The following is a 16,450-nucleotide window of genomic DNA, read 5'->3' as shown; positions in this document are numbered from 1 at the left end:
GGGGGGGCACAGGGGTAGCAAGGGGTGTAAAGGGGTGTCCCGCAGACTTGGGGGGGGGGGGGGGGAGGACTTTCCAGAAGATGATGCGGGGAGAGATTGGTACCCAAAGGCTGCGAAGATGAGAGCACTGGGAGGATGCGGAGCGAAGCGCCCGGGATGCGGGGACACGGAGGGAGACAGACATACGGCCGGCCAAGACACGCGCGCACAGAGGTGGTTTGCTGTAAGGAGCCACGATGCACTCAGGAGTCTTGGGAAAAAAAAAAAAAATCGGTATTGAGGGCAAAAATCAGAGAGGGGAGAGGCCTGGGCAAGCGCAGCCCGTCCACGCTCGCCACAGGACCATGCTTCGCCCTCCTGGACGCACGGCCTGGGAGGGAGCAGGGTGCTCCGTGACCAGAGCCGGGGGGGCAAACGTCTGCAGGCTGCTCCGGTGCTCCCACGCAAAGGCTTTTTATGGACATTTCTGGTTAAATCTGCAGCACCTTCCCGTGTGGTCTTTTTGCCCCTGTGGTAAATCTTTGTTTTGAGATATTAAAAGAATGCAATTATTTCCCAAAGCAGCCAAAACAAAAGCTCTTGCCCAGCTCTGGCATGTGTGAGGACACACCGTATTGATTGAAGAAAGAGATTACAGCATTACTCATCCCCACACTCAGACCTGGATTTTCCCACCAATTCCAGCAGCTCAGGGCAGCCTGGCAGGGTGAGGCAGAGCAGGGGCTCGGGACCATCTGCGAGGGATGATTTAATCCAGCACCAGCCCCTCTCTGCCCGCTTTGTGTCCCTGAGCACAGCGGTGGCACAGGCTGGAGCCGTGCAATGGCCCAGCACCCGCTCTCAGCGTACCATGGCCGTGCCATGTCTTTGTCTGGATGAGACCCAGGAAGGCGTCACAGTCCCCTGGCTGGTCTTGCAATCTGGGTATCGGAGGAGTGAGATTATAAAACAACTTGTTGAGGACATTCGCCCTGCAGGGTAGCTGTAACAACAGGCACCGGCATCCAGGTCATGCAGACGGCCGTGCACCGAACTTTTGCTCGCCCGTGGCTGTGATCTGTCTCCGTGCTGGAAGGACGGCGTATTAGCTACCAGTTCGACACAGTTAGGACGCACAGGTATCTCGTACTGCCACTGTCCCTAATTTTTATTGCCAATGGCCGTGTGGCACCTCTGTTCCTCACAAGATGTCAGAGACAAACAACTTCTCGCAGCTTCAGACTGGTCCTGCATCCTTTCCACCCTCAAACCGCCCCCCCCCAGCTGAACATCCCATAACCCATGGGCAAATCTCTCTCATCATTTTAAAATTAGTCATCTCCCACCAGTATGGAGAGGGATTGTCCAAAGGAGATACTGTGCTGAAGCAGTGAGCTGCAGTAATGAATTATTTACTGTGCAGTAACAGGAGCTGCGTTTCAATCTGCAAGTGGCCAGCAGGACCCATAGGGAAGATAAACAAGGAGTAGATGAGATTAACTAAACTGCTGTAATTTCAATGTCAAAGTAAACAGATAGGATCCTGTTCAGGCACAGCCCAGAGATTGCAGAAGGGTTGAAGGGGGAAGGTACAAACCTACCTTATTGCAATAAACAAAGCAATTTCACTTGACTAAGATGAAAGTGTCTGTGTCTCCTGGGCACCGCCAGCCCGCAGAGTAATGCTATCAGCAGCTGTGGGATCACTCGTGGTTTAGCCCACTGGTCCAAGAAAGCACTTGAGCACACATTTAACCTTAAGCACGTGTTTAATACTGCCGTTGATTTATAAGGATGCTTTCCAGAGGCTTTCCCCGTGATGAAAGGAAGCAAGCCTTGGGTAGCTTCTCTTTATGTTTCTACCAGATAAATTCTTTTCTGCAATTTTCTGTGTTGTCGTTGATATGTAGGCTTAGGTATGCTTTTGTTCTAGACTGGCTCAGGAAGCCTATTTTAATGGAAATGTCAAGGGACACAGATCTAAGTCCACTGGAATCCACTGATAAGGATCCTCTATTGTAACAGTATTGCTACTGCTTTCTCAACAGTGGGGAAATCCACTAAAATTCCCCCTGCCTCCCCCAGCTGCAGCCTTAGAAATCCTAAACAGGGTTTCTCCAGCGGCAGCCCTTTGTACCACAGGCCCCAGTGCATGTCCGCTAAAACCAACATGAAAGTCAAGAAGGAATTTGGCTCGATGTCAGGTAAACCTGCTCAAAGCTAGTCTAATCAACTGGATGCTTTGTCATAACGGAAGCTCTGTTTACTTGCAGGCTCCTAACTTTATATTTATTTATTTATTATTTTAAATAAATGCTACAGCATTACCTCAGTGCTGGAAACATCCACGTCGTGGTCAAAACCTACGGCTCCACTTTTAGACTCGGTGGCAACCGGCTCTGTTCACCTCTGCTCGTGGACTAGTAAAGGAATAAACTTTCCCCAGAAGATACGCTTACAGCAGTGAGCCCTCCAGGAGGGAAGAGCTCCACTAGGCATCAAAATGCCAAAGACAACAAAAAGTTTAATGATCGCCTCTCCTTAGTGGTCTTCCAAGCTGGCAGCATTCCTCACCTGCTGCTGGGTAGTGCTCAGGCAGGTGTGAAACCCATTCCTCCTCGGAAAACACTAAGGAAACTGGTTTTGCTCTGATCCTCCCAATTGGGTGCCCCATCCATCAGCAGAAGAAGGGAAACACATTAGCACCAATAGGAGCCTTTTGAAAAGTAATTTATGGCCTATCACATCTAATGATTACAGCAGAGGCCACCTCTGCCCCCCACTTCCACCGCAGCTGTGCATTACACCAGCCCACAGACTCCAGCCATCCCCATACGTCTGCTCTGGGTAAAGCCAAGCTCATTTTTTCTGGCTTGATAGCTACTCGGTGGGCAGATTTGCGCCCAGGCTAGTCATTTCAAAGGATCGTTTTGCAAAACTCCATTACCCTGGTAATGTTTGCACCGTGGTGCTCGTGAACCCAGGTCCTGCCATCTCGCCTTATCGCTGCCAGCAGAGGCAGAGGCACGGCGGGGTGAGTGGAAGGGAGCTCCCTGCTCTGTGGAGCTCTGGAGATAAGGGATGTGCCGCAGCCAAGGATGGATCACGGCTGGAGAAAGCAGAAATATCACCTCATTCAGCTGGACAGTGTAGAAAAAAGCATCGCTCTTGGAGGGGCTCCACACGTAGAAACGTGAGTGATGATGAAGCATGCCAAGAAGAAAAAAAGAGCGAAGCAAAACTGTAGTTAGGAATGACCTGGTTTGTGTGCAGCGTGCGGGCACGGCCCTGCCGGGGTACAGCCTGCGGGGAAGGACAGGCTCCCGGGTTGGTATTCTGCTCACTCTGCAGCTGAACCAGCCACGGAAGGTCCCAGAACCTCATCTCCTGGCCACTAGTACGGAGCGAGCCACCCCGGGTCAGTGACACACGCCTCCTTTAACCATTAGAGTTATGAGCTCTTTAGTCCAAACTGTGACGAGGCCAGGAACCAGCCGCTTCAAAATATGAACTTTTCTTCTTTGGATTTTTAATCGTCACATTATCAGGTGAGAACCTGGCCATCATCGTTATACGGTGTTTACTTCAGAAATTGCTAGAGAGATGTGCAGTGGTCTGAATTACACTTCAGTCTAAATGTTTGTTGAATAAAAGCCAAAATGGCAACCCCCATCCGACTCAAGCCATGTACTTCAGTCACTACAACACACATTAACCCCTATGGCTGAAGCCCCCACTGAAAACCAGCAAACCCCAGACAAGGGGGAGCAAGGGCTGAGCAGGGACTCGCACACAGTTTTCTCTTATACTGGTGAGTTTGGAGCAATTCTCTGGGCTTTGCTCTCCTCTCGCATACACGCCCACGGCTCATTCTAACACACAATTAATGGGAGTTCAATGCACAGACCAGCAATCACAAGTTACCCACACCAAGGAGAGAAAATTTTACATATCTGATAAATAAAATACATTCTTATATATAGTATTCTTCTATTATACTGTCTCATTCAAGGTCCCCCTACTACAGATCAAACAGATTGTAGAAATCAAACAACCCAGGATGCCCCGCGATACATTCCCAGGCGCTGGAAGACACGGCAGGGAAGGTTAGAGCCTGCGGCAGCACATGGGGCTACGGAAATACTGAGGCATTCATAAAAAAAAAGATAAGCAAAGTCCCCCCAGAAAAGCTGGAGCTTTTATTTTCAGAGCAGGAAGCGTCTGTATTTCAGGGTAGTGACTCGATATCCGTCCCAGTGCCGGCGGATGCCGATGGAATGGGTTTGTCTGCTGGCAGCGGCCGGGCTGGCTCAGCTGTGACTGGGCAACTGGTGTCCCTGCAGGGCTGGGGACCGAACAGGGCCAGGGCAGCACATACAGGGATGGCAGCAAGAGACAGGTCCGAGTGTTTCCTGGTGCCACTGCAGCTCCGGCAGCATGGAGGAGCTCTATTCCCAGCTATCCAAAGACAAATTCAGCGCTGAAGCTGTACGACAGCATTCACACAAAAGCACGCTGGGTCTCCTTTGGGGAAGGGTTGGTCGACTGATGGCCGAAGGGCAGCACTGACCCCAAACAGCATCTTCCTCCCATGGCCAGGACCAGCCGAGCAGAGCATTGCTGTGTGTGTTATGGGCCCACGGCAAGGTACAGGAGTCATTTCTGCTCCGCAACCAGACCTGTTAGAGGTTGTTCTAAGGAGGTTTCCTTATGCAGACAAAGTCTGCTCAGGGACAATAAGAAGCGATGCTTTTTGGCAGAAGGACCAGCGCAGCCATGGGCACTGCTGTGTCGGAGCAGCCACCGGCACTGGTACTGAAAAGCCTGGCTTTCAGTAAACACAACTTCGAGTATCGGGAGTTCAGGCGAGGACACAGCAGCAGCCAGCTCCAGGATCTGTTGAGCCCCATTAGGTAGCTGGAAAACTACAAGAGCTCAGCTGGGTTTCAGATAAAGGCGCACAGAGAACAGACCGCAACTGCTGAGAAGGTTGGTGGGCACAGGGCTCCTGTGAAACCTGAGGGCTGGCTGGGACAGAAGGACCAGCCTGTAGCTTTTTACAGCTTCCCAGAGACAGGAGGAGCTGGCTGACATACCTACTGAAGATCAGTAAGAAAGAATGCCACAATGCCACGTTCAAAGCACTTGGTGTACTGAAACGTGATCCCATTTCAAGGCAAGTCTCTCTGAGAGCTAATACATATATTAAAAGAAAAGATACCGCAGGCAATTACCAATCCATTCTCAAGATTGCTGACAACAATTCTCCAAGGCAGGTTAAAATTACTACATATTTTGGAAAGAAAGCTGGGTTGAAAACCAGTTATTTTATATTTATTTGCTTTATTTCTAAAAGATTTCCTTTGCACCGCCATCTACAATTTAAAGGCCAGGTCCAGCAAACGTGCTTTGACATCAACAGGTCTTCTACACTGAGGTCTAAGCACACCCCTTAAATACACTACTGAATCGGCATCTAAATAGGTTTTCAATGTCAGACAACAGACACCAGTAATCCTGACAATGTGAGATGAGGTAGACCGTTCACTGAATTCCCTGCCCCTGAAGAACAAACACCACAGTTTGTTTTCAGTTGGCCTTGGGAAGCCCTGCCCAACGTACCAGGGCAGCAGCAGCCAGCCGAGGCCACAAACTCTCTTCTCTGTGAGCAGGAACGACCCCAGCCACGGCAGCAGCTCCTCTGGAACAAAGCAGGGAGGAACGACGCAACCCAAGATGCTGCAATGGGACATGGTGCGTGTCTGCCACCCACTGAGCTGGGGCAATGTGTGAATCCATGCGACTACCTCCCCGAAATCTCTTGAAGCAGCTCTGTTTGTCACAGCTGTGGCTCAGACAGCAGTACCTGCTGGAGATGACAGTGGCTGACAGGTATGTGCTCTCGTAACACCGGACAAACCCAGCCGTGGGTGCAGCCCGTGGCGTGAACCTGCAAGCTGCCTGCTCCCCGACCTGCTCACCGTGGTGGCAATTTTGTTGGCTGACATCTCCCAGGAGCACAGCACAGCTGCAGCCTTTGCAACAGGGATGTACACACAGCCCCGTGTGCTATCACACATGAACCCGGTCCCACGGACGTCCGTGCCAACTTACACATGTGCTGGCGGTGCAGGGCGTCTGCACGCACCGAGTTGTGTGTGCACCCACGCCAACACACACGACTTTCCTCTCTGTGCATCTGTATAGGTACGCGCACAGGCACACACATCTCGCAGCACAGGGTACCTCTGTGCCATGGCCAAAGCTAAACAGCCAAACCATTCCGGAGAAGAAAGGGGTTTGTCATCACCCCTTGCCCCGAGAAGTGGCCGTCTGCCCCACGCAGCCACGGAATCTCACCCTCCACTGCTGGCAATTCCCATCTAAGGCCCCGTTCCATGGGGCTGGCTTGATCATTGGGCTGGACCTCCCGGCTGAGGCTTTATCTTGTCCCTCTAGGCACAACAAGCTCCACCAAGTATCAGTTTCAAAGATGGAAGCACTCAGAATCATCTACTGAAAAGCATAGGCAACATGCATCTGGGGAAACAAATGCTGCAGCTATCTAATCCCTAGAGATTCACTGCAGAGCTCAGGGAGCTGCAGCAGTGCGAGCAAGAGCAGGATTCAACCCCACAGACATCTCCTTGACTGACACTGTGCAGCAGCATTACAGACTATCTGCCTGGGAGACCCAAGAACAGAATTCAGCTCGTGTCATAGCTACTGCAAGGTGTCTAGGCTCAGAGGTGATGCCTGTTCATGGGAACGAAATGCTGGAGGAGATGCATAACATCCTTTTCATATCAAGTTATTTGCTAGATCCTTATGCCATCAGCTAGGATCCCTGCACAACCCAAAAAGGCATTTTGGAGCCAGCCTGTGATGTCAGCAGCATAGTCCATCACCACCTGGGTAGGGCACCCCCCCCAGCTCCAGCAGAATGCCTGCCAGGAGGTGCTGGTCCAGCCTGGGCTCAGCCCATGGATGCCATCTGCCGTTCAGAGCATTGGGAGGAGACTGGGAGCCCATCCAGCACTGCTCAGCCCAAACAAGCACAGCACTTCTTAAAAACAAACAACCCTACACACACAGTCAGGGTGCATCTGATTCACCTCCCTGCTCCCCAGCCTTGGCTCAGGGTCACATCTCCATCACCTGGAGGGCAGGCACAGCCCTTTTGTTGCAAACAAAAGCAGATTATCTCCTGCAGTCTTCTATTTCCCACAGCAGTAGGAACAACACAGAACAGCACGATTCAAGGTGCAGTTGTGAGAATCATCACTGGAGACACTTAATCCTCCAGCTCCTGTCTGCCAGCATGCTGGAACTAGTGAATGCCACCATCAAGCCTGTAGAGGTAATGAGAAAGTTTGGAGGATTTCACCTGCTCCTGGAGGGAATCTCAACCCACTAGAAGGGTTTTCCCACGAGCCAAGAGGAGCCAGGGAAGGGCTGCTGGTTCTCAAAGGAGGCTGGGTGGCTGGCAAGAAGGTGGCTGTGGCTGGAGTCCCACAGCATCTCCTTCCAGTTGTTGATAAGCCCAGAAGCAACTTTAAATAACCTGGTGCTGCCTAACGGCTCGCTGCTGATTGCTGGACACCCATCATCCCCATGAGAGAGATGCCCTTGGTCCAGAGAAGATCCATGGATGAGCCCCCAGAGAAGTCCAGCAATAGCAAGGAAGCCCAGGAGGGGTTGGGGGTCAGGAATGGCATTGACCAAGCCATTTTCGGGGTGCAGTGCAAGTGCTGTGGATGGGACACATTCTTACCTCCGAGTCTCTGCCATCGGGTTGTTTTTGCTTAGTGCCATTCACACTGCATACATGGACATCTGGGGTGGATACTCAAATAGCCTGTTCCAGGGCGAGTGGCTGTAACAAACTCTGTGTTTTGAATTATGGGTTGATTTTCCCTGGCTTCTGCAGCAATCTCATTAAATCTCTTATTCCATGATTAATTAGCAGAGCTCCTCCAGCCCCACCTTGGGCTGCTCTGCCACCCAGCAGAACAGCTCAAAAGCATGCTTAAAAGTTTGAAACCTTTTCTTGAAGCAATCAAAGACAGTCTGAAAACACAGCCAGGTTCCTTCAGCAGGGGTCAGGCACTGGCAGAGCCCAGGAGGTCCCTGAGCCCCATTAGGGACCAGGCTGAACTCAAGCCACCAAAAGCCAGATCAGAGGGGCCATACCGAAGTGGTGGGCTCCCACAAGCAGAGCCCAGCACAGGGGCCAATCAGACCTACCCTCTAATCGTAGCTTTTGCCACTGACCACGTAATTACGGGTACGGCTTTTCTCACCTTCCTGCTGCCTGGTTACCTCTCTGTGTTTGCTAAGCCATTTATGATCTGCTGGTAAAAAGCAAATGACATTATTACTAGGGAAAGTGCTTCAATTTTTCAGGTACAGAGGCCTCCAAGTGGGTGTTATCTGGAAGCACGGTGCAGCAGAGGCATGCTGGAAGTGTCTGAAGTCTCAGCAGCTGCTTTTCCTGGCAGATTTTGGGGAGAAGCCAGCAGACAAAGCAGGAGGTGGCTGCAGAGTGCACTAGGGGTCACAGCAAAAGCTCACAGCTGCTCAGGAAGCCCCCCAGTCCCTGAAATCAGGATAGACATGGAAACAAACCCCTGGGAGAGCTGCTCAGGATGGGAACTACACCTGGAAAAGTCTAAATGACATCTAGGTTTCAAGCTCTTGTGAAAACTTGACTCTGCATAGCACCAGCATGGGGAAAAGCATCCCCAGCACCGCAGAGTGACCTGCTGCTGGCTGGGGAGACAGCAGCTCTGGGGACGGACGTACCAGGGATCTTGTTTGGTGATGAGAGCTTGGGTTTCACCGCAAAGGCAGCTGACCCGGATCTGCTTCTCACTATGCTGCAACTCAGAGAGTTCCTCTTTCTCTCCCTCTCTAAATGATGCTCAGCACATCCCCCCAGCTTTGATTACTGACCATCTCCCCCCAGCCTTGTCCCCAGTCCCCCATCTCTTCATTATGTCCTAGAGCGGGTTTACTCCCATGACACTGCTTTGTCTGTCACTCTCTCCAGCCTTTCTGGAGGGAGAAAGCAAAGGATCAGCCTCCAGCTGTGCTGCAGCCAGACAAAGAGAGCAGATTCCCCCTCCCCTTGCTCCAGCTTAACAAAGCCAGCCCAGCAGCACCGAACCCTGAGCCTCGACCAGCGCGGCCTCACTGCAACAAACAGGGCTCAGGGCTAATGAGAAAGCAAGAGCAGAGGAGCATCAGGCTGTGCTGTGTGTGGGAAAGGTTCCTTAAGGACAAAGGAAAACACTTCATTAAGAGCTAGAGACTCTCGGCTGTGCAGAGGCAGGTGAAATGGAGATCCGCTGCACTAGGAGACACAGGGTTTGTTCTAGAAGGGGAGCAGGCTCCCTCTTTCCTTCCAAGCCTCTTCCGTCCTCCTCCAATTTTTACAGTTCAAAGGGATGTTTTATGAGCCTTCTGGGGTCAGCAGACAGCACCCCCAGGGCTGCACACGCAGAGGGGTGCTCTTAGCACCTTCCCTCAGCTCTGCTAGACCCAGCAGACCTTTAATCATCCAAGGATGCTGTTAGACAGAAATGCCTGGCCCCGGTGCCCCGCTCACCCTTCCCTGCAGCCTCACCCCCCAGCAGATCTCACCCTGGAGCCCTGCTCGACTGCACTATGTCAAGATTGTCTCTGCTGGGCTCCGTGCTCCTCACCGGAGGCCTGGAACACAACCCAGCATTGCTGCGGGCAGCTCCTCCACCCTGGCCGGAGCTGCGTATCTGCATCAGGGGTAGAGCTCCTTTCTGCAGTTAGATATTTGTATCTATACAGCCTTCCAAAACACGGCGCCTGGACGAACAAAGCATCAGGACCACAGACGGGAACGTGACAAGGGATGGGGACAAACACTGTTGTGCCTATGTACACGGCCTGGGACAAGCGGGTGGGATGTAAATAATTAGCGAGTAGGTTATTAGCTGCAGAGTTGGTGCCTTTCCCCTTTCCTCTGAGCTACGCAGCACTTTGGGATCAGAGAGAGGGGACTCGGAGCCGACAGGGCTGCACTTCAAAAGGAACCACTCGCTTCCTCGCAAATACCGGCACACAGGAACGAACATCCCTCTCCGCGAAGGGGCAGGAGCCGGCCCCAGCCCAGTCTCACCAGAGGAGTGATGCTCGGAGGAGATACAGGCAGAGGAGCCGGTCCCTGACCCCCCCGGGGAGCCCAGCTCGGGGGTTTCCCGTCCCCATCCCCATCGTCCCCATCCCCATCGTCCCCATCCCTGCCGTTGCGGCGGCCGCCGCACGGTGTCCTCGGTGCTCCGCAGCGGCGGGAGCGGGTCCGGCCCCGGCGGAGCCCCGCAGCTGCCCCCGGGGATCCCCCCTCCTCCTCCAAACCTCTCCCTGCAGCCCAGGAACCGCTTGCAAAAAAGAGGGATGGGACACCGCGGAAAGGAACAAGCGATGGGGCAAGTGCCCAAGGCACGGGATAGCCCACCGACCCCCGGGATGGCTGCCTGCGCTAGCCCCCCGCCCCGTCCCCAACCCCTTTTTAATTTGGGTCCCAGCTTTTCATAAAAATGACAGTCCTGATGCAGTCCGGAGCACAGCCAGCCTTCTCCGAAGTTTTTTTTCTGAAGACAGCTTTTAATGGTGCAACTGCTATAAGCTAGAATTGTAACCCGGCGGTTTGGACAGCCCTCCCACAAACTGCCTGGGAAGAACGAAACCAAAGAGGAGGTGATGGCCAACAAAGCCATCACCAAGGCCACTGCCCGGCCCCGGGGTGAGAGTGCTCCAGAACCAGAGGCAAGGCTCAGTCTTGCTCCTTTCTCCCTGGGCTGAACAGAAGATCCCAAATCATTAAAGGAGCTAAAAACAGGGTTGGAATATTGTAGGTTGAGGCCATCTCTGCATGAAACCCAGCAAAGGCAGTATCTGTGCTAGTCCTGTGCCAAACGTAAGGTCTTCCCTCTAGCCAAAACAGTCTCTTGGGCATTCATCCCTCCCAGGAGCATTGGCAGCCCCTTGCTCCAGCTCCTGGCAAAGTGACAGTCAAATGCTACAGGTTTGCAGGAAAAGCCTTGCTATGAAGGCAAAAGAATGATCCCCTGGGTCTGGCTGCAGGTTAAGAGTTTCCCATGTTGCAAGCCAAGGGGATCTATGCAGGGAAGCACGCGTAGATCCCAGGATGCTCGAAGAGGGCAACATCACAACAGTTTTCCCTGAATCACCACTGACCTGTCTGGACAACCCTAACACCTTCAAACCCGTCGCCTTCAGTAGTGGGTCAGGATGGCTGCAGGGAGAACTTGCCAATGCCCTGATCTCCAGAGTCCTTCCTGCTGGCAAGAGACATGACACAGCAGCGCTGCGAGCAGTTCCTTCATCTGGGTTTCCCTGTAGAGCTCTGAAGACAACTGGGAGGGGGATCCTGGCCTGGAACGGCAGCACCCAGGAGGAAGAGGAAGAGCAGCCCTGCGGGCTCCTGCCAGCCATGGCTCCAGAGCAAGGCTGGGTTTAACTACGGGCAGGCAGAGCTGAGCTGCTAGGCTCCCAGGCCAGCTTGGATGGTGCTCACCCAGCCCCAGCACCGCTGAGAGCTGCCCAGCACCACCACCACCAGCACCACCACCACTGCTGGAGGCAGCGAGGGGCAAGGTCCTCCACCAGGCAGGAGCCAGCTAGGAATCGGAGAGGCACAGGGCCTCCACGGCACTGCTCAGGCCCTGGCTCACCCCACCGACAGCCAGCAGGCAGTTCCGGATCACGATGCTGGAGCAGGCACAGCGTGGGGTGGGCATGGGGGGCAAGCTCTCCCACTTGTTCTTCTCGGGGTGGAAGGCCTCTGCGGACTCCAGGACGGTTGGCTGGTTTCCTGGAAGCATAAAGCGAGGTACTGGGTCACCTGGGAAGCACTGGCAAGTGTCCCTCGTCTGCTCCAGGACAGTGTCTGTGCTCTGGACCCCATCCCCTTATGGGGTCCGTTTTCCCTGCTCCCTCAGGCCAGCCAGGGCCAGGATCTCTCTACTCTGTAACGGTAATGTATGACTCACATATGCTTTTGAAGTGTTATCACCATCCCCCAGTGCCTCACCTAGCCCCCCAGCCACAACGACTCTGCCTTTCAGGTAGCCAGCCACGAAGTCTGCTCGCCTTTTCTTCAGGTAGAAGGAGCGCTCCATCTTCATCCAGCCACCTGGGAGGGACAGGACAGACTGGGTATTACAGGAGCATCCACTCCTGGGAAACCATCTAGCTTCTCTGACCTACTTGCTTGTGAAAGCACAGTTTTGCTGCTGCACCTTGGGGTAAATAAAACCCCGTGACACAGGGGTCAGCTTCCTCATCACCACGTCAGGAGGGAGCTGTTGAATCCAGCTACCTCAGGACCATGCTTTTCCCCTCTGCTGCCTTGACTTGTTAATCCTGACCACAGGCCTTCCTCTAGGCTGAGCTCAAGGCACCAGCAGTCCCAGGACTCAGCAGATGAGAGCTCTGAGCTCTGCAAGGACAGCAAAGCCCCAAAGCACAGCTCTGTGTGCCACCCACCCTCCTCCTCTGGGAAGGACAGAGCCGGGACAGCCCCCACCTTGTTCCATATCAAACATGTCCACGGTCCTCATGAACTTGGGCTGCCGGTAGAGCCGTCCCTGCCGCAGGCCCCCGAGACTGAAGAGTTTGTCTTCTGTGGGCACAAAGCTGGAGAAGGCCCTTTTGTTCGGGATGTTGGGAAACTTGGTCCACGACCTGGTCTCTGTGTCAAAGACCTCAAAGGCATTGATAGCATACTTGGACTGCCTTCCACCTGGGGCAGGGAAGATGGAAAGAAAAAGGTCAGCTTGGCTCATAGCACCAAGCCAACAGCAGCAAGAACCAGAGAAGCCTCCTAGGGCATGCTGAGAGCGAACTGCCAGCCGATACGATGTCCTCAGGTCTCAAGTCACCTGCATGAGGGTTTGCTGAGCCAGGTAACTTCTCACCCTTGCGCTCCCTCTCCTTTAACTGCAGGTTCATGACATGACAACACTTCATTTTTCAGTGCATCACACCCTCCGCTTCCCTCCACACCAGCAGCAGCGGGTCGCTGGCACAGGAAGGTGTTTAGTATGCACCAGTTTAATCAAGACAAATTCACAGCAGAGCAGGGATCAGCTCTCAGGGAGCCTTTGCAATTCAGATGAGTTCAGCGCCAGTGCAATCCAGCAAGCCCCGGCCTTGCTGCCAAGCTCCTGACGGAGCAGGAGAGCCAGAGCAGCTGCTGCTACCACCGCCAAAGATGCGTATTATTCTTCTACCCATCAGATGCAGATGAATACAGCTATTCTCAGCTCAGATGCTCAGCGTGCCTTTGAAGGCAGAGCCTGTGCTCGCTACTGGGCCCACAAACTGTTCGCCAGCAGCAAGCAAACTGCAAAATAGATCAAAGAGGTTTTTTTTTCTGGTAACCCCTAAAGAAAGCCAGGGCTGTCTGGCAGTTTGAACAATCAGGACTCCTGCATTTTGATCCCGATATGCCATTTGGCCATGAGCTGACAGCAACATTTCTCTGCCTCAGTTTCCCTTTCTGTAAGCCAAACATAATGAAAATTCTCCCCTGCAAAAGACTCGGTCCAGCATTTCCCAGCTACAGCAGGTCTTTCCTCTGCCAAAGGCAGACCCTTTGTGAAGCTGCGCAGTACTGTGCTCTTATAAACCGCATAAAGGTATTTTTGCTCACTAGTTGAGTCCAAGGGCTTTTAGTGCAGTCACAGGACTGCAAATTGAGCTGGCAAAGACCAGCTGTACCCTCAGCTGCCAGCAGCCATGGATGGGCCTGGGACAGGGGTGGCCACTCACCCAGCACAGAGCTGCTGCAAGACCCATGAGTTCCTGGGGCATTCAAGGGTGCAGGGGCTCTCATGGATGCTTGCTATGGAGCTGTGAATCCGAACCCCACACCAGCCCCACTCAAAACCTACAGCTGCAAGCTGGTGTTTCTGAATGCATGAGAAAGCAGGCAGGGATGGAGAAGAGCACTCCCAAAAGCCTCTTCCAAGGAGGTTTCTCAGTGCTCAGATCAAAGGAGCTGCTGCCCAAGGAGGAGGCGGCAGCAGGACTGCTTCTTACCCAGCACGTAGATCTTGGTGCCTCGCAGGAAGGATGTGGCAGCGTACCTGGGTGTGGGCATGGCCGCCAGCGACACCCAGATGTCCTTGAGCATGTCGTAGTGCTGCAGGTAGTTGTGCGGCCTCAGGTCAGATCCCATCCCACCAGCTGCATAGACTCTATAGTCTGGACAAGGCCAAGAAGCAAAAAAAAATTAGTCCCACAAAATTATTATAGGAAAGCATCAGAAATACCCACCTGCAAAAACACGTGCCATCATATGATGTGGACCAGAACTGTTCAATCCTACCCGTGACCCTGTATATGTCCCGAGCTCCCATCTCCGGGGCAGAGGGGAACGCACTAACCTCCCGCTCCCCACAGCAACACCAATGCTCTTCCCCCAGCCCTGCTCCTCTGTTTGGGGGCTGCTGCTCCTCAGCTCAGCTCCTGCTTTGTCCCACCAAGGTCTGGCACAGGATGGCAGCTCTGTGACCCAGACCGGAGGGCTCAGAGCCAAGACAAGGCACCACGGCTAGTTGTTCCCCCACCAAATCCGTATCAGCTATATCCACCTCTGGCTAACAGCAAAGCTGGCTCTCTGAAACAAAATCCTACCTACACAGCACCCACATTATCTCCTTCAACACACACTTCACCCCACAGACAAGATTCAGGAGAGGAGCGACGGCAGCCTTGCCCTTGCGGGCAGCCCTACAAGGCAGCTGAAAAAGCAGAGAGCAGCCTGCACACTGCAAGGATTTGGGCAGCTATTTCTGTTCCTGGCCTCTTGCACCAAATTGACCCTCTCGTATCAGTCAGGCAAGCTTATACTCAGAGAGAAAATCATCTCCAAGATGGTAAACATTATTTTTAAACATTCCTTGATGGTAGCTTTTAAACCCACTTAAGCAAACAAACCAAGAAGCTTTCAAAGAAGCTGCCTGGAGATTAGATTTGTAATCCCAGGCACGGTGGGAAGCTGGCTGACCTCAGGCATGCTGCTCAGGAACACAACTCCCAGCCCCAGGCTCTTCAAAGAATGGCAGAGCATGCTAAAGGAAATCAATGCTCCGCATCTCTGCTTAGAAATTAAAAAAGGAGATGGGCTGATAAGGCAGAGCCTCACAGGCCTTTATCAAGCCCTATTTAAGGCAGTGGTTAAGCTTTTGGAGGGGAGCTACGCAGGAACCCCCCCATGAGGCCAGCCGCTTCCCCTCCTTGTGCAATGATTTGAGCCCATGACCATGAAGCTGACTCTCTCATGGCTGGTTCTGGTTTGGACCAGAGATGTCTCTTCAAACCAAAGCTATTTTGCAGCTCAGACCTTCACCTCTGGCTCCACAGCTCAGCCAGGTCCTCCCAGCCTGGCTACGCTCAGCCAGCAGCACCATTCCTATTTTTCCAGGATCTGCAGCACACAAGGACCAGAATTTGCTACAAAACCCTGGCAAAGTTTGATTTGAGGCCCTGGAGCTTGGACCTGTCTGAAATACCCCCAGGTACCACCACAGCCATGGCCCTCGTGGCTCCAGGGCTGACTGTACAGAGCAGTCCCCAGGTTTATCTGCTTTTGGCCACCCACAGAACAGTCGTCTTTAGCAGGTGGGATATGACAAATACACAGGGTTTAACTTCTCCAAAACCTTTTCTGTGCTTCTAGAACAACATAACCCTGCGCCATTGCCCAGAAAGCTTTTGTGCCTGATGCACCAACCGATGCTAACCCTCCCCATCCCACCACCCCGCAGGCATCCCTCCCTGCCCTGGAAGGACACAGCAGGAATTGAACCCTCCTTGCCTTTTGCCGTCACCGAGATGCCCATGGCTGCTTCTCTCAGTGAGTTCCTCTTCTTCCACTTGCCCTCATCTATGTTGTACATCTCCACTATCTTCAGCGGCATTTGATTCACTCCAACCCCTCCTATCACCATGATCCTCTTGCCCAAAGTGGCCACGGCCACCCCGGCCCGAGCCGTGGGCATGGGTGGCAGCGAGGTCCACTGGTCGGCCTCAGGGGAGTAGACCTCAAAGCAATCCATGGGGACACCGTTGTCATCGCAGCCCCCGATGGCAAACACCTGCCCGCCAGCTTCCACCAAGGTCGAGTAGACCCTGCGGCTTGGGAGCGGGGCGAGGGTTTTCCACTGGAAATCTTTGGTATTAGCTAGCTCCATGGTGGCTGGCGGGGCGAGGCAGCATCGGTCCCTGCCCACGGGAGGGGGCTGGCTACGCTGCAAAACAGAGCAGACAGAGAAGTGCCAGGGAAAAACAGAGAAACGCAAAGTGCAAACACCATCCTTCCCCTGGCAGGGCTGCAGGCAGCCTGGAGCAGAGCAGGGATGGGAGCATCCCCGTCAGACAGCCTCCCCCAGCCACCAGCCCCCTC

At 53.4% G+C, this 16,450-nt stretch overlaps 1 protein-coding gene across 1 annotated transcript; it reads right to left on the bottom strand.

Annotated features, from left to right (window-relative positions):
• Positions 1 to 11,657: 11,657 nt before the first annotated feature.
• Positions 11,658 to 16,238, bottom strand: KLHDC8A (kelch domain containing 8A). The gene is made up of 5 exons (XM_010579422.1): positions 15,863 to 16,238; positions 14,083 to 14,247; positions 12,566 to 12,781; positions 12,071 to 12,172; positions 11,658 to 11,851 (listed from the first exon to the last, which is right to left on the bottom strand). The coding sequence occupies exons 1-5, from the start codon at positions 16,236 to 16,238 to the stop codon at positions 11,658 to 11,660; spliced, it is 1,053 nt and encodes a 350-aa protein (XP_010577724.1).
• Between the last annotated feature and the right edge of the window lie 212 nt (positions 16,239 to 16,450).

This window comes from Haliaeetus leucocephalus, unplaced genomic scaffold (genome assembly GCF_000737465.1).
Source record: "Haliaeetus leucocephalus isolate CR32 unplaced genomic scaffold, Haliaeetus_leucocephalus-4.0 Scaffold68, whole genome shotgun sequence".
Lineage (NCBI taxonomy): Eukaryota > Metazoa > Chordata > Aves > Accipitriformes > Accipitridae > Haliaeetus > Haliaeetus leucocephalus.
This window is presented reverse-complemented; position numbering and strand designations above follow the sequence as displayed.

Coding starts and splice junctions, on each gene's coding strand:
- KLHDC8A (XM_010579422.1), bottom strand. CDS start 16,238: ATGGAGCTAGCTAATACCAAAGATTTCCAGTGGAAAACCCTCGCCCCG. Junction 12,173..12,565: donor CATGTTTGATATGGAACAAG/GTGGGGGCTGTC, acceptor TGTCCCTCCCAG/GTGGCTGGATGAAGATGGAG. Junction 11,852..12,070: donor CGTTGTGGCTGGGGGGCTAG/GTGAGGCACTGG, acceptor TTATGCTTCCAG/GAAACCAGCCAACCGTCCTG.